This window comes from Odocoileus virginianus, chromosome 20 (genome assembly GCF_023699985.2).
Source record: "Odocoileus virginianus isolate 20LAN1187 ecotype Illinois chromosome 20, Ovbor_1.2, whole genome shotgun sequence".
Taxonomy (NCBI): domain Eukaryota; kingdom Metazoa; phylum Chordata; class Mammalia; order Artiodactyla; family Cervidae; genus Odocoileus; species Odocoileus virginianus.
In genome coordinates, this window is record NC_069693.1 from 46071509 (window position 1) to 46092453 (window position 20945).

General features: G+C 56.2%; 1 protein-coding gene and 1 long non-coding RNA gene across 2 annotated transcripts; one reads left to right on the forward strand and one right to left on the reverse strand.

The window, feature by feature from the left end:
• The first annotated feature begins 2112 nt into the window (after positions 1 to 2112).
• Positions 2113 to 10128, forward strand: SNAI3 (snail family transcriptional repressor 3). Its single transcript, XM_020911699.2, has 3 exons — positions 2113 to 2246; positions 5236 to 5856; positions 7336 to 10128. The coding sequence occupies exons 1-3, from the start codon at positions 2171 to 2173 to the stop codon at positions 7512 to 7514; spliced, it is 876 nt and encodes a 291-aa protein (XP_020767358.1). The 5' UTR covers positions 2113 to 2170; the 3' UTR covers positions 7515 to 10128.
• Positions 10129 to 12957: 2829 nt separating this feature from the next.
• Positions 12958 to 20903, reverse strand: LOC110149323 (uncharacterized). The gene is made up of 3 exons (XR_002317427.2): positions 20845 to 20903; positions 14257 to 14516; positions 12958 to 13745 (listed from the first exon to the last, which is right to left on the reverse strand). It is a non-coding gene; the product is annotated as an uncharacterized lncRNA (long non-coding RNA).
• Positions 20904 to 20945: the final 42 nt, after the last annotated feature.

Below are 20945 nucleotides of genomic sequence, written 5' to 3' on the forward strand. Positions count from 1 at the left end.
GCGAGAGCGTCCCACCTCTTCAGCCCTTGGGCTGCATCTAACATGGAGGGGCTTTACACATTGGGCCAGGAAGCCCAGTTAGTAGAAAATTCAGGCTCAACGGAATACAGATGCACAAGCCCAGAGTCACATTGTAAAGCACAGAAAAGAACAAAACATACCTGTAAAAGAAAGAAAACACCAATGTAGAAGGAATTGTAACAATCTTACCTGGGCTCTGCTGGCTCAGTGTCTGATAGAGGCAAGCGGGCAGGTGGCCACAAGCAGACATCTCCAAGTGTCAAGGGCAGACCCTGGGGTCCCTGCAAGTCCTGCTCTGATGGGGAGTGCCATTCCAGGAGGCTGGGGGGAGTGGGCTTCTGACAGCGCAGCATGGGGCCTAGCTGCAAGGCAAGGTGGCCATACTGAAGACAGAGGACACAGACCAAGGTGAGGGGGTACTGCCACCGACCTCAGGGCTGCACAGGGGCAAACAGGGCCAGCACTCGGGTTTTCCTCTGAGTCCTACTCCAGGCTGGCCCGGACACAACCCTGTGAGTCACAGCGAACAGGGAGTCTGTGTGACCACAGGAGGGCAGTTCTGAGCAGTAGGCAGGGACCTTAAACTTCCCTTTGGGTCACTGCTCATGGCAGCCCTCAGAAAGGAGCACCCCACCCCAGAGGTGCTCTAGGGTCCTCGAAATCCCTGGGGCATTTCTTGGATGAGATTGGCCAGTTCTCCATGGGAGTGCGTAAGTCCCTCTAGGGACTAAAGTCAACCTGGGGCGGCCACACAGTGGTTTACTGGGCAAGGAAGGACGGTGTGGGTGCAGGGCTGGTCCGGGTATCTGCAAGTGTTATCTACGTCTGGCAAGACAAAAAGGAAGGGAAGGTACGCACGGAAAGCTTGAGGCCACAGGAGAAACACACAAGCAGAAGGCAGCCACATGTTCTCTGAAATGCATGAGAGTGGAAACCCGGTGGTAAGCCAGGTGATGGGAGAGACAGACATCTTCTTCCATCTGTGCCCCACCTGTCTGTTCTTCCATGAGCCCTAACCAAGCAACAGACACCCTGAATGAGGCCGGAAGTGCCGACCCCGGTCCCAGTCCCACTGCCACCTAACTCAGCATGTTTTTTTTTCCGCAAAACTGAAGGCATATATGACCTGGTGTGACTCAGGCCTCCCTCCCCATGTCTCTCTGAGGCTCCTCTGTGGACTCCTCACCAACTCCACTCACCCCCAGGCTCCTGGCTGGCAAAGCACCAGGCTGCACGTGGTGCCTGCACCTTTCAAGGCAGGCCTGCTGCACAGACAGGGAAGTGCCTGGAGCTTCTCAGGGGCCTGGCAGTGTGTTCCTCCACCCCCGCCAGAGATGGACCCCTGAATTCATCAAATGTCCACATCAGAAGGTACCAGACATGCAGGCATGGCCGGCTGTTGGTGGCACTGAAAACTCCAAAAGACACAGAAGGTGAGGCTGCCTGGGCCACACAGCCTGGGCTGCAGCAGTGGGTGCCCTCTCACCCCACTTCCCACAGCTGCCTGTCTGAGCCCTCGGAATTCCGGAATGCCAGGCAGTGTCCTTCCTCCCACCAAATGAGCTTTCTGGAGCCAACTGCTAAAGCACTGTCTCTTCTGGGTCCCCTCCCATTGGGAGAGGGCCAGTCTCCCCGAGGTCGGTCGAGCCCCTGGTCACCACTCTAGCGGGTCAGCAGGGTCAGCTCTGGAGTTCAGGGCTGGCGCTCATCAAACCTACCTTTGCAGGTTTACGCAGGAGGCGGGGCGGGTTTATAACTGGCTGGAGCAGGTTCTCCGAAGCTGGGCTCGGCTCACGCTCCCACCACAGGGTGGACTGAGCCCAGCTCGGCTTCCACCCAGCCCTGACCTCCGCCCTTCAGTCCACGGAGAGTGGGCGCGCCAGGTCTCGGGGTCGGCGTGACTCATGGCGCGCGCCAGGGAAGTCCCGTGGGCTGGACACGCAGCCACGCGCTCCCTCCCCCGCGGCCCGCGCACCTGTCCTGGGCGTGGCCCGCGGCCCCGCCTCGCGGCCCCGCCCCGCCCCGGCCGCGCCCCGCGCTGGTTGGCCGAGGCGGCGCGCTATGCTAATAACCTGACCCTCTAGGCACCTGCGGGCCGCGCAGCCCGCGGGCGCCGGCGGACGCTCAGCGGCACCCGCGCGAGGGCACCATGCCGCGCTCCTTCCTCGTGAAGACGCACTCCAGCCACAGGGTCCCCAACTACGGGCAGCTGGAGACGCAGAGAGGTAGGGGCTGCGCGCTTCCCTGCCCCGCCCAGGACTCGACTCCCGCGGGGCAAGAGGGGAGACGCCTCCCCCCCCCCCCACCCCCCGGGAGCCGGGACACCTGCCTCAGGTGGGAGGAGGGACCACGGGGATGAAGGTAGGAAGGTGTCCCGCGGGCGCCTTATGCACTTCAGGAACCTCAGCCTCGCGTCAGGCAGAGTGGGTGAGGATTCTCTGTCCACTTAGATAAGTTTCCAGGCCCCTAGTCACTCTGAGGCTCTTCGCTATTGCCTGGCATGTTCATCCTAGCAAAGCGGACCTCAGGGCCATCTTCCTGGGGCAGGATATTTGAGAAAGCCCCACAGATATTGCGAAGAGAGACGACGAAGCTGCTCTCCAAGGGCCCCCAGAGCATCCTGGCTTGGGTGGTGAGCAGAGAGGGCGGGAAGAGTGACCCAGGGGCCCGTGGTGCCAAGGCCCAGCTCGCCCAGTAGTCTGCTGGGTCCTCTCCAATGCCTCCTTCCTTCCCACCTCCCCTCACCCTAGAGAAGGTTGCCCAGGATAGGGTGGACTAAGGGAGGACAGTCCTCACCCAGGTGGGGAAACGGGCATCCAGCAACCAGGCCTGGGCACTCATCCCCACTGCCTTTATAGTCAGGACACGTGGAGGTCCCAGGGCAAAGGCCTCCCCAGAGTGGTCAGAGATGCTCCCAGCTCTACAGCTTCTTGGGGTGAAGACCCTCTGGGGTACTGCTGTCTCAGAGCGGGGAGGAGGGACATTGTGGAGACTAGAGCACATAGTCGGTGCCCACTCAGGACTGGCAGCAGGGAGAGAGTCCAGGCTGGAGGGGGGTGGGGCGGGTGCTGCCACCAGTGGGCAGCGTTTAGAACTGGGATCCTCAACTTCACGTTTAGAAATCCAGTTGAGTCACCACCAGCAACTTTATAAAATAAAAAAGAACAGAAACCATCAGAGTGCAATGCAGACAGTAAAGGAAACTTTTCTTTTGGATATACATGTATGACAGAACACATAATTCACATGGGTCATGGCTTTAAAGGCTGAAAAACCATTGTCTAGAGTCCAGTGTCACAGGCACTCCACTTTACATCAGTGCAGACCCCGCAGCCACCCAAGGCCCAGTGACTGACGGTCAGGGAGCAGCCTCGGGGCCACCAGTGCTCTGCTCCCCACCCCCTCCCTTGTCCTTGTAGCACCAGCTTCCTGAGGCCAGGTGGCTGTGGTGATCCTCTTTCTGTCAGGCAGTTACCCTAGCATAGACCTGAGATGCTGGATTTGGGGTCCCCCATTCTTTACTTTTCAATAAGTGCCCTTTTAGGCCTCCCCAGGGAACCCCTGAAGCCAGAAGGGAACTTAAGTCTCTTCTCCCAGGAATCTGAGCTACAGAATGAATAAAACAATCTAGCTAACCCAGGACATATGGGGAAACATTTAAAGTATTAACAGACGGACTCCTTTGCAGTCCAGTGGCTAAGACTCTGTGCTCCCAATGCATGGGGCCTGGGTTCAATCCCTGCTCAGGGAACTAAGACCACATGTGCCTCAACTAAGACCCAGCACAGCCAAAGTAATTAATTAACTAAAAAGAAAAGTATTAACAGGAGCATGCAGTCACAAGCACCCAGCAGATGGCTGCCTCTCTCCTGCCCTCCCACTGGGGTCAACACTGGCCCCCAGATAGGGTTTGGCTCCATGGTGGCACCTGGGGCCTGGGTAGTGGCTGAGCCTCAGAGACTTGAGGTGACTCTCTTCCTACACAAGAGCCCTTAGACTCTCTGGGCACCCCAGTGCTGTCTCCAGAAATTCCTTGGACTTCATCTCTTAGCTGGTCACTGTCCAGCCTCCATTTCTGGAAGGACAGGAAACTGGTGTGTTGATGTTATCACTGGGAAGACTGCAGTGGAAAACGGTGAAGTCAGGAGAGAGTGGAGGGTGGGAAACTTCCTTCACTTTTCCATTTCTCTGCATCCTCATCAACATGTCTAATGGTCTATTTTTAATTCTAGCCATCCTAGTGGGTATGATGTGGCACCTCACTATGGCTTTAACCTGCATCTCCCTGCAGGCTAAGGACATTGAGCATCTTTTCTGGCACTTATTGGCCATGTGTATGTCTTCCTTGGAGAAGTGTCTATTCAGATTCTTTACCCATTTAAAAAACGGATTATTTGTTGTTTCATTGTTGAGGGCAAGGTTTCCCTATATAGTCCCGACTCTAATTCCTCATCAGATATCGGATTTGCAAATATTTTCCCCATTTTATGGTCTGTCTGTCTCAACCCAGAGCAATAGTGTGGACATAGAAATGGGGCCAAAGATTTATTTCAACACATGAAATAAGAAATAGCTTGAGAGCTGTTTGGAGATTTGATCTTTGGGGAAGTGTAGAATTGAACTCTTACATTCCTAACTTGTTTACTCTGGGGGATTCTGCCCCCTGGGTCAAGCATGAGGCATGCTGGCCTACAGCCTGAGGGCAGGCCGACCCAGGAGGCAGTGGACACCAGCTGGAACAACCTGTTTTGACCCGGGAGTGTCTGCAGGAGGCTGTGTGCACCTGTGTTGCGATGGGCAAGGGGGGGATCGGAGGTGACTGGAGGCTAATTAGCTATTTTACACACATCAGCCTGCTGTCAAGTGCTGTGAATTAATGCTGTGTGGGAGCCCACAGGACAGAGCTCCGAGCCGGCCCTGAGCTGGGATAGGGGCTCAGAGACAGGGCCTTTCTTGCCCAGGGTGTCAGAGGGCCTCCCTTGGCCCCCGAGGGATGTTCTAGGACCCTGTGACATGTTTCTGCGTCCATGTTTTTAAAGAGGAACTGAGATTCCTGCTCTGGCCCAGTGGCCCGCATTTCTGTCTGGTGAGGACCTCCTTTGCGCAGGGCTGCCAATGGCCTGGTCGTGGGATTGGGCCAGGAAGGCGGGTTGGAGAACTTGCAGCGCTGGGACGCAGACTTCACCGTGCACTGTCTCCTCGCCCTGCTTCTAGATGCCAGTGGTGCCTGTTCAGCCTGCGGGGGGCTGGTGGTGCCCTTCGTGCTCCCAGACAAGGCAGCCCCGCCCACATCTGGCGACCCTCCCCGGCCCTGGGACTTCACCTCCGTCGTCGCCCACGTCTCCCTGCCCCTCCCCACGTTCCTGTGTAATGAGGAAGCTGGCAGGGCCTCGGGGCCAGGCCCCCTGGAAGTCAGCCTGGAGGACCCTCGGGCTGGCCGGGCCCCCAGCGCACCTCTCAGAGACAGCGTGAACCACCTCAACCTGCCCCCGCTGCTGGCTCTGCCCACGCGCTGGTCCTCGATCCTGAACGCAGACGGGGCCCAGGTTCCGGGCTGCTGCCTGCCGGGGGCTGAGCGGGCCCCCCGCACCCCGGGGGGCTTCCCTTGCCATAAGTCCTTCCATGCACCGGCCGCCCTGGCCGGGCATCAGCAGCTGCACTGCCACCTGCAGGCCCAGCGCTGCTTTACCTGCAAGTTCTGTGACAAGGAGTACGGCAGCCTGGGCGCCCTCAAGATGCACATCCGCACACACACGCTGCCCTGCCTCTGCGCCGTCTGCGGCAAGGCCTTCTCCAGGCCCTGGCTGCTCCAGGGCCACCTCCGGACCCACACAGGTAGACGTGGGCCCCCAAGGGGCCAGCTGGGGGCGGAGTGAGGCCTGGCTCTCAAAGCGGGAGGTGCGGGAGAGAGGGCTGGTTTCATAAGCAAGAGGATGGATGCACACACAGTGCTTCTGCTTCCCCGTGTCCTGAGGCTGCGGCTCAAAGGCCCACACCCCCAGACTCACAGGTACTCGGGTTTAGGACACAGAGGCATCCTTTTGAGGACATTCCTGTCTCCAGAAACAACTCATACACCTGGTGGGAGGCACAGGGCGTCCGCGGGGCCTGACTTCTCACATTCTGTGGCCTTTCCACATTCTGGAGGAGCAGAAAAGGAGAGGAGCCAGAAAGGCCTGGTGTGGGCGGGAGGACCCCAGGGGGTCACACAGTCTGTCTGAGGGACAGAGACGGGGGGCTGGGAGTTACTCTGGAGCAAACCCACCACTGGGTGAGAGGGTGGCCACGGAGCACACGTGCTGCAGGAGAGGGGCGGACGGGAGGGGGTGTGGGGCCGGGAGCCGCATCTCCACTCCCTGGATTACAAACTAAACAGCCCAGAAAGAGTGCGCGGGCCTGGCCCAGCCCTGCCCTGCCCTGGGGAACTCTTCCTCTCGAGTCCAGGGCTTCGTGAAGCACTCGGTCAAAGAGAGACAGGCACGGAGAGGCAGCTGCAGGCCTCACCACACACACTGTCCTAACTGGAGCCTCCCTCACCCTCGATCACAGCCCTGTGAGTCACACTGAGTGAGGGACGGGAAGGAGGGTTTCGTAGGAGCCTTTTTTCAGGCTGGAAATCCATCCGGTTTTCCCTGACCACTCACTGAGGATGTCCCCCTCCGGGCGCCCCATCACACCGTCAGGGGTCAGCGCCCTGGTCTGGGAACATGAAGGCCGGGCAGCGGGAATGTGATGCTCTGGGCCCCGCAGGACTCTCCACACAGACAGAGCTGAACAGAGGACTCTCACTGACCTTCCTTTTACACCTGTTGGGTCGGCCTAACAGAAGGTCTCAGCAGAAGGACTCTGTCCAAATCCCTGGTTGCCCTGATTGGAGGTGGCCTGGAGGACACGGGCACGCTCCAGGTCCTGCATGCCTGCCCGTGCACGGCCACCTTCATGGTTTGGGAGGGAGGTGGGGGGCGGGTACAGCTGCCAGAAGGCTCGCATCACCTCTCCCGTCCAGGGCTGGTGGCAGGGGCCCCGGGGAGCTCCAGCAGAAGAGCCATCTCGCAAAGGTCTGTGTTTTAGCTGCTGAGGTCTTGCCCAGGTTACCGGGCACGTGACCCCTCGGCCGAGGGCAGGAGTGGAGAGGCCCCCCCACCAGTTATCTGGAGGGAGGGGGCGATGGGGAGGAAGGCATTGGAGTCCCTGTGGGGGTGCTGAGCTCTGGGTGGGGCACAGCTTATTCACTCACGAGGCGGGGGCTGCCCTCCTCAGCGTTCTGACTGCTGCCAGCAGGGCCACTCACCAGTGTCCCCTCTGCTCCCCTAGGTGAGAAGCCCTACACCTGCCCTCACTGCAGCAGGGCCTTCGCCGACCGCTCCAACCTGCGGGCCCACCTGCAGACACACTCAGACACCAAGAAGTATCGGTGTAAGCGCTGCGCCAAGACCTTCTCCCGCATGGCGCTCCTGGCGCGGCATGAGGAAGCTGGCTGCTGTGCGCCCTGAGAGGGGAGGGGCGTCCTCAAGGAGTCCGGCGCCCTCCCCTGCCCAGGTGAGGGGCTTCCCTCCAGGGAAGACACTCATACAGACGAGAACCTCCTCCGAGCTGAGCCGGCACAGGCGACCCCCGAGCAAGGCTGATGACGCCGGGGCTGCCCTGGGTGCCCTCCACTCCTGACTGACAGGTTGACCTGGGCCGAGCACATCCCTGCAGGCCACCCGTGGGCAGAGCTACCTCAAGGCTCACCTCCACCTGCCTGGGGGTGGGCCAAGCTGTCTCATGTCACATGTGCACAGGCTCACACTCACGACCCGCTTGTCTCATGTCACATGTGCACAGGCTCACACTCACGACCCGCATCCCCCTGCCTCCTCCTCACTAGGCTGTCCTGAGGAGAGAGCAGCAGGAGGCCCCGAGGCGGGTGGGTTCGGGGTGATGAAGAGCCCGCACTCCTGATGCGCTGGCCTCTGAGGCTCACCCAGTCCCCTGAGTCCGCGGAGGAGGCTGAGCTCTGACAGGCTGCTGCAGCTGCAGGGTGCCTGGGTGATACGGGCTTCTGGTCAGAGTACGGGAAACCGAGGGGCAAGGGCCTTGAGCTGTGTGGTGCTTCCGGGGCGGCAGCCCCAGGTGAGCAGGGCGCCTTCCCTTGGAAGGACACAGGGACAGTTCAGCGCAGACGAGGGATGGGGTGAGGGTGTGAGAGGGCAGTCAAGGCCACCTGTCTGCAGTGGGCATTTATCTCCTCAAAGTCTAACTCAGAGCACAGTCCATCCTGTGCCTGCAGCATCTCTACTGACCACCATGGACGCAGCTTCACTGCAGCCCCCTGCCCATGGCGCGAGCCCGTCACTCAGCATCCAGACTGCTTCCTGCATGTGCCCTCCTGAGGCTGCAGCACCCTCAAACCAGTAAACAGCAGATCTTTGATCCCACCCAGACACACAGCTTCCCAAACTGACTCAGACACTGAGACCCCATTTCCTTGTCATGGGTGGCCTTCCCTCACCCCCAGACCCCAGGTGGTCACCTGCTGGGTTGGCCAGGCCTCTTGGCAGCGTGTCTGAGTCATCTGTGCCAGACCCTGGAGAGTGGCGTTCAGGAACCAGGAAGGAAGCCTGAGTCTGGCGGAGATGGGTTGAGTCCTTGACACCAGGAGGGGACGCCTGTTCCTCTCTGCAGGAGGGCTGGTCCCGGCCAAGGGACAGAGTTAGGCACCTCGGTCCCGCTCCCAGAGTGAAATCACATGGCAAGTGTCAGAGGCCCCCGCTCTCAGCCTTGAGCCACCGGACCTGCTGACCTGCTTCCCGTGTCCTGTGTGACAGGACCACACCGGCCCTGGCTCTGCACACACAGACCCCAAGGGACACATCAGGGGGCAGACAGGCCCCGGGTGGCTGCTTTGATGATGGCCATCAGAAGGTACCTGGGTACATGCCAGAGGAAACCAGACCTTGGGCTTCTTTGGACCAAGGGTGACCCTGATGAAACTAACCACCCAGGAGAGCCCCTGCTCCAGCCTGAACCAGACTGTATCTACTGATAGAACACAGACCCTCCTGGAGGAAGCCACACTCATGTTCCCAGGCCCACTGCTCCCCTCAAAGGAATCAGCCTCCCTCCAGGGACAGATGGCAGGAACCAGATGTTTCCCTTGAAGGAAAGGTGCCCTTTGCTGGGGTGGCCGTTACAAACTCACAGAGCGGGGCCCTCAGACCACAGAGAATGACACCCCTGCAGGCCTGAAGGCCGGAAGTCTGAGGCTGAGGTGCCGGCCAGGCTGGTGCCTTCTGGGGCCCCAGACCTCTCTTAGCTCCTGTTTTGCTGGCTCCTCTGATGTTCCGTGGCTCATGGAAGCATCACCCCCATCTCTGCCTCCGTCTCCCTGCGTGTGTGTGTCTGTCTCTGTATCCAGATTTCCCCTTTTCATAAGGACACCTGTCAGACTGGGCGAGGACCCAGCCTGATGACCTCCTCTTGACAACATCCACAAAGACCCGGTTTCCAAATGAGGCCATGTTCTGAGGTTCCTGGGGGTCAGGACCTCAGTATGTGAACGGGGGGCACCGTTCACCCTGTAACAGCTGATGACAACACACGCTTGCCTAGAGATGCCTGGTGGGTCCCTGTTCCCCTCAGGCACGAAGGGTCGAGGTGGCAGCCATCTCACAGCCAATTTACTAGAAACACCTCACCAAAGGCGGCGTGAGCCCACCCCCACGGCCCCCTCTGGAGTTTGCTGGTGCCTGACCCCACCTCCTCTCCGCTGTCCTGGTCAGGGCCCCACTGTGGGTGAGAAGGGGCCTCTGGCCTACAGGGCCACCCCACCCCCACCCTGCGCTGTCTCCTGAAGTGCCCGGGCCGCTGCTGGGAGGGGTGGGTGGGCAGCCCAGGGCTCGGGAGCCTCTGCTGGTTCCTGGCAAAGGTTGAGCTCCAACTGCATTTGTGTTTGTGTCTGACCACCGCACTGGACGGCTTTTTTTAAAATGGCATCCAGATGCCTGAAGGAAGCTATATTGTAAATTGTGTTCTATTTCTGAGCACCAATATCTAAATGAAGCCGATGCACCTGTTGGGGATGGAGGAAGGGAATTTCACAAGCCTAAAATAAAGTCCCATGTTTGCCCTTCTGTGCTGGCCCATGGAAAATGCTCTTATATTTATATCTGGGCTGGCGGAGGGTGGGTTGGCAGGCAGGGTGAAGACAGGCCTGGGCACCTGCCAGGGAGCCAACGTGGAATGAATGGGGGAGATGTTCCCCTCCGAGGAGGGTGGCTGCAGTCAGCACACCGCGTCCCTGCCATGGGGCCACATCCCCGCTGGCCACTGAGGCCTCACAGCTTCCCGCCCCGCTATTCCTCATGGTTCTGCCTGGTCAGCAGCAGCACTGACCCAGGAATCTCGTTTAGTGTTTGGGTTTCTGGAGCCCACTCCAAACACCCACGGGTGGGGATCAGGAAGGGGTCCAACCCTCACTCACACTTGTCCCCACGTGAGGTGGGGCACTGCAATCTGGGTCCTCTGCCCCCCACCTACAGGCTTTCTTTTCTCTACCCAGATTTTTATGTGTCACACTTTCTCTTTTCTCCCTTTGGAAGGCCTTTTGATCACATTGCTCCACACACACTGTCAGTGCCTCTCTCTAGGGCAGGAGACCTGGTCGGGGGACCAGAGGCCCAGGACCTGAGGAATATGAAGCAGGTGTTTCGGAGGCGGTGGGCTGAATCTGGGCAAAAGCAGGAGCCTAAGAAATTCGCAGCATTCTGGACAAGAGAATTGGGGTGGGGGTGGCATCCGCACTGTATGACAAGTGCTCCCAGGAGGCGCGTGAGGGGCGGTGGACAGAAAACCCCTGGGGCTGCCTTCTGACTGGGATGCTTGTGCCCGGCTCATGGCTCAGGTCCCAGGACAGGTGTGGGAGGGATGCCCGGCCTCCCGGGGGCCTGGCTGCCCCCCACTCCCTGTTGAGACCTCTCTCCTGAAGCTGAAGACACACTAGGGAGCCCAGAGGCTCCATAAATATCGGGTTGGCCCAGAATATTCCGGGGGTTCTCTGGAAGTTTGAAAATAGCCCACTGGTTACTATCTATACTTGGAGAGCCCACTCCTGGCCTCCACTTGGTGGCTAAGTATAGCTCCCTGGCAAAGTTCAGTGGAACAAAAGTTTCCAGCCTCCATCACCTTGCAGATGGTGGAGCATTCCAGGGAGAGCACCACGGCAGCCAAGACCGAGAGGTGCTAGGGAGAGGCTGGGACATGGGCGCGGCGGGCGGCACCCCCTCCCCGAGTCGGGGGTCTGTGGGCCTGTGCCGGCAAACGCAGAATCCTCGCCAGGTGAGCAGTGAGGCGTGCTGGCTCCAGCCTTGCGGCCCTGCTGGGCTTCACTCCACCGCGACGCCACGGGGTCTGCGAGAAGGAAGTCGGTGAGCCGCTGCTGCAGAGCTCAGGAGGGGCCAGGGAGACCTGGCAGCCAAGGAGATGCGAGACGCCAAAAATACAACACAACCGCTCCCTCCAGGGAGACCCTCCACCCTTAGCCTCTCCCGGATGCTATGTCCATTCCTGACCACCAAGTTCCAGCTCCAGCCCACCTCTCCTCCAAGCTGCCTCCGCCCGGCCCACTGAGCTGCTGGCGAGGTGGTCTGGCAGCTGCCCACGCGTCCATCCCCAGGTGCCCGCAGAGCCCTGGGCAGAGCTGGAGGACAGGAGGGCAGAGGGCGAGAGTGGAGGGGGCCACCACCAGGGTCCATCCTCGGGTATCCTGTGGAATAGACAGCGGTCCTCCCGTGGGTCAGTCAGAGCCCCCGACTGGGTTCACAGCCCGCTCTCCCCAGGCTAACCCCTCCCCCACCTCCGCCCCTCAGGGCTGCTCTCTTGTCCCCATAAGGATGGCCTGGAACTAGTGCTCAGGAAGATGCAGAATCACTTCAGTCCATGCTCACAGCTCAAACACCTGCCACCTGTCCTCCCCCAGGAACAAGCCTGGGGCCCAAGACACAGTCACAGCAGCACTTCAGAAATGGAGGCTGCAGGAAGGCGGGTCACGGAGCCCAGGGGCCTTTCCGTGAGCGCTGCAGAGCAGCCTCTGAGACGTAGCGGCTTGGGACCAGTCAGAAAGAGCCAGAGAGCGAGGAGACCCCACTGGGCATCGGGGAGGCACGGCCGGCCGGCTGCTCAGCTCTGGTCACCTTGGGGGTCATCTCCTGTCTTCTCTTGCAGAACCTAACCCACATTCCTATACCAGCAGTTCTTCAGGTGGTCAGCAGACCAGGGGCTGCGCTGGGGGAGGCTGGTTACGGTTACCATAGCTGTGGACAGTGCAGAAGCTGGGGGGCCACACTGCCAGGGGCTCCACACACACCAGGGCACCACAGTTCACCACCGCCCATCCACACAAAGCTCATCAGCTTCAGGACATCTTCCATCCCCAAGTCCTGGTCCCTCTGAGCTTCTGAGTGAAGAATTACACTTGCTAGTGACAGCATTTGTGCTTTCGAGAAAAAAAATGGCCATTTTGGAAATGTCTGTCTTCCCTAAAAGCTTGGCAGTTCCCCAAGTTTAAAGACTTTTCAGATGAGAGTTTTTGATACTATAAAATGAAACTCGCCAACATTTGGAAGCTCTGTTTAGTCAGTGAAGCAGTATTTTCCAAATGACCAATGTAGATGCCACAAAGCCCTGCCTGGACCAAAGACAAAGCAGCAGACAGACCAGCAGAGCACGGGAAGCTCACTGCTCAGCGCCAGGACCAGAGTGCACCTGGAGGAGATCTGGTCCTTCCCAATCAGAGCCGTGTCAGCTAAAAGTGGTTACAGTGCAGACCACCCATCAGGCAAAGTGTCACAAGGAGGATGTTCATGGGGCCAAATGCGGAGACGTGCAAAAACGCCAAACACCACCACTCTCCTCACTACAGCTTTGTCTCAGAAAATAACTATTGTTTACAAAATGTTAAGGTGTTATGGGTTTATTATGATTATTTTTAATAAATTTGATAAACAAAATCTTTAAGAAACATAGCACATTTAACTTCTGAAGCACGTGAAAATAAATGGGAGCCTCCCCCCCGACACACTCTCACTCTTTGGGATCCTCAATTGTCTGTGAGGGTGTGAGGGTCCCTGAGATGCACAGCGTGGGAACCCCTGTCCCTCGTGTGACCCTGGTGTATGAACGTGAGCTCTCGGGGCTGGAGTGGCAGGGGGGCAGCCCCGGGAGGAGCTGGGCAGTGGGCCCATCGCTCCATGGGAGACACTGGCTGGGCACGTGGGGGTGATTCTGCCTAGATGCTTTCTGCTTTACTCACTGACTCTGGGAACAACTCTGAGGCCATGTGACTTCCTCACCCCTGTATTCACCTTCCTGACCCCACAGTCACCCAGTTCCACCTCCCAAGCCTTTCTCAGACCAGATCTTCACCTCGACCCTCATAGCCTTCACCATAGTCCATATTCTTGCAATTTCGCAGGCTGACAAGTGGAAGAATCTTTCTGGCCCCCAGGTCCATCTTCCATCCAGCCTCCACCCTGCATGCTGGTGCAGCTCCACCACCCTCTCACTAAGCGCTGCTCCAACCTCAGACAGGCTGTCTGTCTGTCCTGCAGCCTTAGATGGGCTGTCTGTCCTGCAGCCTCGAGTTCAAGCCCGACATCCTCGGCAGCACATATGAAGCCACTCTCCCCCACGACCTTCACCGCGTGGTGGCAGCCTGCATATCCATGCCTGACCTCTACCAGATCCTGGACAAAGAAGAAAGGAATAAATGGAACAGGGCAACCTCGACGTAACCAGACTCTCCTCCCCTTTTAATCCAGCTATCGGGGCTTTCCCCAGCCTTGGAGAGGGGTCTGCTCTTTTTAGCACAAATGGAATAACCATCATCAGCCCCAGGAGGCCTGCAAAGCAGTCTCCTGGGTTATCCAGGCCACAGGAATCAAGCCCCAGATCTATTTACAGGGGTGGCTGGGGTGCTGGACCACACGTGCGGGCGTCTGAAAGCAGGTGAGCTGGGTGCACGTGTCCCTTGATGAGGGGAATAGTTTCCACAGTCAGTGGCTCAGGGGGGGAGGCAGGAGCGTGAGCAGATGCCAGCTGTCTGTCCCGGCTGGCCAGGCCTCCCCGCCTCGTGCATACAGTACGTGATGCCATGTCTGGAGCTCTCACTTGGGAAAGCTGGAAGTGATGGACTCCATGTAACTTACTCCTGATTTAACCAAATGAACAGTTTCTCTGCAGGGCGACTGCAGTTACCTGAGAGCTCCTTTGGGGACGAAGAGGGACCAGCAGTCGCTGCAGATGCACGTGGCACAGCACCGACATGACCTCTCTCATGTTTTGTCCCCTTTGACGGAGGACGCTGGCACAGGGAGCCTGAAGCAGCTTGCTGGGAGTCACACAGCGGGCCCGTGGCAGAGCTGGGATTTCTGGCTCCAGGGTCCTGCTCCCAAACCACACTGCTGCTCAGTAAGCAATTTTTAATTTCCTTTTACTTGGAAATCAGAAATAAGGCACTAGATTAAAAAAAAAAAAAAGAAAGAAAGAAATAAGGCACTAGATCAGAATGTCAGATACTGTTTTTAACCTGGGGCCACAGCATGGGGTGAGATGGTCAGAAGGGGCTGGGAGGATGTGCAGGGAGGGGAGCTCTGGAAGCCACATGGGAAGGGGGTACCCTCGTGCCTGGCCGGGGGAGGAGGAAGGGCTTGCAGAGGGAGGCAGGCCGGAAGGAAGCCACTCAGAGCTGACTAGAGTTTGGGAAACAAGACAGAGAGGCAGAGGAAAGAGAGGAGAGGAATGTCGGAGTGACAGGTCTGTGTGTGTGTGTGTGTGTGTGTGTGTGTGTGTGTGTGTGTGTTAGTTGCTCAGTCGTGCCCACTCTTTTTGACCCCATAAATTGTAGCCTGCGAGGCTTCTCTGTCCATGGAATTCTCCAGGCAAGAACACTGGAGTGGATTGCCATTCTCTTCTCCAGAGGATCTTCCTGACCCAGGGATCCAACCCGGGTTTCCTGCATCGCAGGCAGATTATTTACCATTTGAGCTACAGGGAAGTTCTAATTCACAGGAACACCTTGTAATTAAAGAGGGTGATGGGTCCATAGAAAAGCTTGAAAAGATCCTGAGGCAGGTGACTGTGGGCTGCTCACAGCGGGCGTGGGGCTAAAGGGATGCAGGGAAGCGGCCCGTGGCACCGTGCGCACAGCGGGGGCTCCCCGCAGATGTGGCCAGCTCTCGGCTCTGGGCCACTCCACCCAGAGCCTTTCCTCTGGATGGGAGGGTCCCCAGGGACTCACAGAAATACCCAGAGCTGAGCACAAAACATGATCGGGGATGATTATGTTTGCGAGCAGGGTCAGTGAGCCATAGCCCAGAGGCCAAACCCAGCCCTTCCCACCTACTTCTGGACAGCTCATGAGCTGAGGACGGTTGTGTCCAAAAAAAGCAGAAGACACAGCAGCATTATTCACAGTGGTCAGCAGGCGGATGAATAAAGCATGGTCTATTGGTACAAAGGGACACTCCTTAGCAATAAAAAGGGAGGCAATCGTGACACACACCACATGGGGGTGTCCCCTGAGGACATGATGCTCAGTCACATAAACCAGACACAAAAAGGCATGTGCTGTACGATTCCACTGACACAGGGAACTAAGGGAGTCACAGCCACAGAGACAGCAAGTAGATGGTGGCTGTGGGGGGCTGGGGAAGGAGGTTCTGGGGAGGGAGGGGTTTAGTGGGAAGAGAGTCTCAGCTTGAGAAGGCGAGGGAGCTCTGGAGGCAGACGGAAGTGATGGCCACACCACAACGTGAATACTCCTAAAGCCTCTGAACTGTACACTTAAAAATGGTTACAATGGAAATTTTTAAAAATTCTGTTAAAAAAAAAAGTACCAAACCATCAAAAGAATTTGTGGCCAGAAAATATTCTATGAGGGTCACACCTCCATGTCTCTGTCACGACCCATGGAGACCTGTTTGGTGTGCAGGCACAGAGAACAAATCCTGGGTCTTTAGAGATCACCAAGTTCAAGGCCTTAATCTCCAGGGCCAAGATACTAAGTCCTGAGGAGTTCAGGAGACGATGAAAAGGACAAGAAGACATGAGGTGGGAGTGAAGTCTGGGGCACTGGGCCCTTCTCACTCTGAGCAGGTGCTCCCAACCAGTGCACAGGAGGGTTTGGCCGCCTGCTGGCTCCCAGCTCGGCCTGAAGAAGAGATGGACTTCCTCCTGGAGGGATGGCGTGCTCCTGTTCAGCCCTCCCCACTGCCTCCGCCCCCAGAACGTTCCTCCCACCTCCTGCTGGCACACCGCCCCACTTGCATCACTCCTCAGTGCCCCGGCCACCTCAGCTCCCACTGCCGACTCCTCTTACACACACTCGCCCCAGCCCACGCTGTGGGCATCAGCTGTGTTACCTCACGGTGGAGTCTACCTGCACCTCTGCAGCGTCACCTCTTCTGTGAGCGTCAGATTACCCCCGCCCCCACGGTAATCTCCCAGGAGGGAAGACGCCCTCCCTTTCTGTCTCACTGCCACGCTCTGTCGTGTTTCACCCCCAGATGCCAAAAAAACCCTCGCTGTTGAGGGTCTCCAGGGTGGACTGAATTGAAATGAAAGGGCAATAAAGAAAACTCTGCACATCACCTTTTCAAGTCACCTCCTGTCCACTAATTCCCTGGAGGGAGCATTGCTCTGCTGTAGGGAACACTTATCTGCGGCTTGGAAAGTTACATACACACAGGGTTGGTCTGACTGCAGAGCCCATGTGTGTTCTGCGCTCTTTGTTACTCATGGTGTATCCCTGGAACAGCAAGCTTCTGCCCTCAACACCCAGGACACTGGCTACAAAGGCAGTCTTCCAGACCTCCTGACTCAGAATCAGCATTTCAACACGCTCCCTGGATGACTGGTACTCACACTAATGTTTGAGCAATGCCATACCATGTGCTCTCTTAGCAACACTGAGAAATCACTGCAAATGAAAGGAAATCTGGGAATGCACATCAAAACCACAAGGAGATACGACTTCACACCTCACGGCCATTAGGGAGGCTGCGCAAAAAAGGAAGGAAAGGAAAGAACAAGTGTCAGTGAGGACACAGGAAATGCAAGCTGGGGACGTTGGTGGGGAGGTAACATGGTGCAGCAGCATGCAAAAAGACTGAAGGTTCCTCAGAAAATTAAACACAGAACTACCACGTGACCCAGAAACTCTACCTCTGGGTGTGTACCCCAAAGAACCAAATAAGAGGAACTGTAATAAGACACAGTGGACACCCATGTTCACAGCAGCATTACTCGCCAACAGCCAAGGGGTGGAAGCAACACAAATACCCACAACAGATGAATGGATAAGCAATATGTGGTCCATCCATACAATGGAATATTACTCAGCCTTAAAAAGCAGGGAAATTCTGGCACCTGCTACAACATGGGTGAACCTTGAGGACATTATGCTCAGTGAAATAAGCCAGACACAGGATTCCACTTACATGGGTCCCTGGTGCAGACAAATTCAGACACAGAGAGTAGAAGAATAGCTGCCAGGGGCTGGAGGAGGAGATCCACACTCAGTGTTTACTGAGCATAGAGTCTCAGTTTGGGAAGAGGGAAAAGTTCTGGAGATGGACCTGGGATGACTGCACAACGATGTAGTGCACTTACTGCCACTGAACTGCACACTTGAAAATGGTTAAGACTCCCCTGGTGGGTCCAGGGGTAAGACTCTGTGCTCCCAAGGCAGGGCACTTGGGTTCAATCCCTGGTCAGGGAACTAGACCCCACATATTGCAACTAAGACCCAGTGCAGCCAAATTTTTTTTTTTTTAAGGAAAAGGTTAAGAAGGTAAATTTTATGTTACATATTTTACGTTAAAAAAAAATGCTTTGAAATAAGACAGGAAGTCTGAGGAAGACTGTAAGAAATGCTCCAGGCTCCATTCTTGTCCTGCAACCTTGACACTTCAGGCTGACTCCCTGAGGTGTCAAGGCACCTACCACATCTCCATGAAACACATTTTAATGGAGCAAATCAGAACACGTGACCATGTGTAAAAGCTTCTGTCCTTTGGTTTATCACTCCCACCATGGCAGAACAGGCATTAACCCACATCTAGTTAACAAAAAGCCCCAGAAATAGAGGCCCTGTGATGAGCTTATCTTCTACATGCTTGAAGGCTGACTGTTCAGAAGAGTGGGGGCTGATGGTATCAGCTTGGGGTCTATGCCCAGCCCTCTTTCAGGGGGCTTGTTTGTTCAAGTTTCCCCACTACACAAATGCACACTGTCAGGCACTTAGACCTATGCATTCAACTGTGAGCATGGTTCACATGATCATAACGCTGAGAACATCACCTGTATGGGGGAGGATGGATTGTGGTGGGGATAGAAGACAATTCCTCATTTCTGCTTGGTGACAATCAAAAGATGCCATTGAAAATGATAATAAAGGAAAGAGAAAAAGAAAGAGGGAAACAAGTAGGCTGTTTATAAATATGGAGGAAGGGGCTTCCCTGTGGTTGAGTATCTGTCTGTCAAAGCAGGGGATGCAGGTTCAATCGCTGGTCCAAGAAGATTCCACATGCCACGGGGCAACTGAGCCCATGTGCCACAACTACTGAGCTGGCACTCTAGGGCCCATGCTTCACAAGAGAAGCTACTGCAATGAGAAGCCCACGCACTGCAACTAGAGAGCAGCCCTTGCCAGATGCAACTAGGGAAAGCCCACATGCAGCAATGAAGACCCAGTGCAGCCAAAACAGTCAGTGAATTAAAAAAGAAAAGTAACACAGAGGAAAAGAACAGATTTAAAAGTGGCTGCCTTTGGACTTCTGGTAGTCCAGTGCAGGGGACACAGGTTCCCTCCGGACACGCGTTCCATCCCTGGTCTGGGAAGATCCCGCTCCAGGGCAACTAGGCCCGTGCTCTGCAATAAGAGAAGCCATCAGAATAAGAAGACTGCACACCATGACCAAGAGTGGCACCCGCTCGCCGCAACTAGAGAAAGCCCGAGCCCAGCAATGAAGACCCAGTACAGTCAAAATAAGGTAAAAAATAAAGTGCCCACCAAACCTGGGGGAGGGCATAGAAGAGTGTTTGATAATTCACTCTTTAAATCAAGTACATATAATATTGTCTTTGTCTTAGTTTGTTCAGGATGCTGTAACAAACAATACCACAGACTTGGGGCCTTAAACAACCACCCTTGAGTTCTCACAGTTTGGAAGCTGGAAGTATGAGATCAAGGTGCTGGCAGACTTGCTGTCTGACAAGAGCCCCTTCCTGGATCATGATGGTGCCCTTACCTGGAGAAAGGGTGAGGAGCTCTGTGGGATCTTTTATGAGGGCCCCACCCCCATAACCCCATCACTCCCAGAGGCCCCCTTCTAACACCATCATACTGGGGGTTAGGTTTCAACCTGTGAATGTGGGGTGATGCATTTCACTCTATAGTCAATATTTAAATTATAAACAATAAAATGAAGTTCCCAGGTGAAGTCCCTCAGAGTAGGGCACCTGGCACAGTACTTGGTGCAAAACAGATGGCACCATGAACTTGTGAGATGTCCCTTCATCACTCCCACACACTGTACAAATCACTGAGATTCATAGGTGACCTTGCTTCTATAGTTCAGAGAATACATTGCAACCACCGTCCAGAGAAATGCACCAACAGCTCTTCAAAGGAAGTTTTAACGGCTCTGCATGAAACAAAACAGTGATTCCAAGAAAACAACCATCAGAAACACAACTGAAAACAGTGAGATACCATTTTTCACAGGTCAGGTGGACGGGGAGCCACTGTGCTGAGGAAGGTTCCGGATCCCTTCCTTTGGTGGCTGGGATCAATGGAACTTCCAGAAGGAACTTGCCAAGAGCTATCAACTTTACTTCAAGTACATCCTGCTAGGCCCAGCAAATCCAATTCCAGGGATTTATCCTAAAAAAGGACTCAACACTTGCGCAGGAAAGCTGCTTGTGTCCAAAAACTGGTAACAACTTCATTGTCAACCAACAGGGGACCAGTTGGACAAGTTATGGCAAATGGAGATCTTCAGGATGGTCTCCAAGAAACACCTAATCGGAAGAAAGCTATTTGCTGATACTTGTAGGAACAGAACTGGAGGGCTGCGCTCTGTTCTTCACTGAAAACAGAATCATGTTAAAGCCAAAAATAAATTTTTACAACGGAAGGGGGAAGCTGGGAGTTATTGTGTAAGGAACAGAGTTTGACTTTAAGAAAATGAAAAAGTTCTAGAGTTGGAGAGTGGTGATGGTTGCCCAACAATGTGAAGGTACTTAATGCCACAGAATCGCACGCTTCAAAGTGGTTAAAATGGTGTATTTTACACCAGTAAGAGTCATTATAAATGTGGCAACCCACTTCAACAGGGAAGCCTGGAGTGCTGCAGTCCATGGGGCGCAAACAGTCGAACACGACTGAGCGACTGAACTTCAACCCTGAAAAGAGAATCCCAGCTGGTACGGAGCTTTAAAAGAGAGGGGTGGGGCTGGAAAGCCCCACCTATTCCGAAGAAGTTCCTCCCTTAGCAGCCCCTCATCCAGGAACTGGTCGGTGAGGGGATGGGGAGTCTGTGGGAACCCCGGGCGGCGGGGTGAGGGGAAGCTCGGGTGGCGTGGGGAGAGAAAACTCGAGTGAGGCGTGAGGAACCTCGGGCAGCCGGGCTGAGGAAAACTCGGCAGGCGGGGTGAGGGAAATTCAGGGAGGCCGGGTGAGGGGAATTTCAGGCGGCTGGGTGAGGGAAACCCAAGGCGGCGGGGCGTGGGGGACCCAGGGCGGAGGGGCGCGTGTCCCGTGGCGCTGAGCGCGGCATTCACCCAGAGTCTTCACCGGGAACCCTCGGCGCGTTTTGGGGAACGGCACCACCACGCGCAGGCGCAAAGCTCGCGCCTGCGTGGACTTCGCGTGAATGTCAGGG

What these genes read in the sequence shown, in the direction of transcription:
- SNAI3 (XM_020911699.2), top strand. Translation starts at nt 2,171, where the DNA reads ATGCCGCGCTCCTTCCTCGTGAAGACGCACTCCAGCCACAGGGTCCCC. An exon ending in GCAGCTGGAGACGCAGAGAG is followed by an intron (nt 2,247 to 5,235) that starts GTAGGGGCTGCG and finishes CCCTGCTTCTAG; the next exon opens with ATGCCAGTGGTGCCTGTTCA. An exon ending in CCACCTCCGGACCCACACAG is followed by an intron (nt 5,857 to 7,335) that starts GTAGACGTGGGC and finishes CTGCTCCCCTAG; the next exon opens with GTGAGAAGCCCTACACCTGC.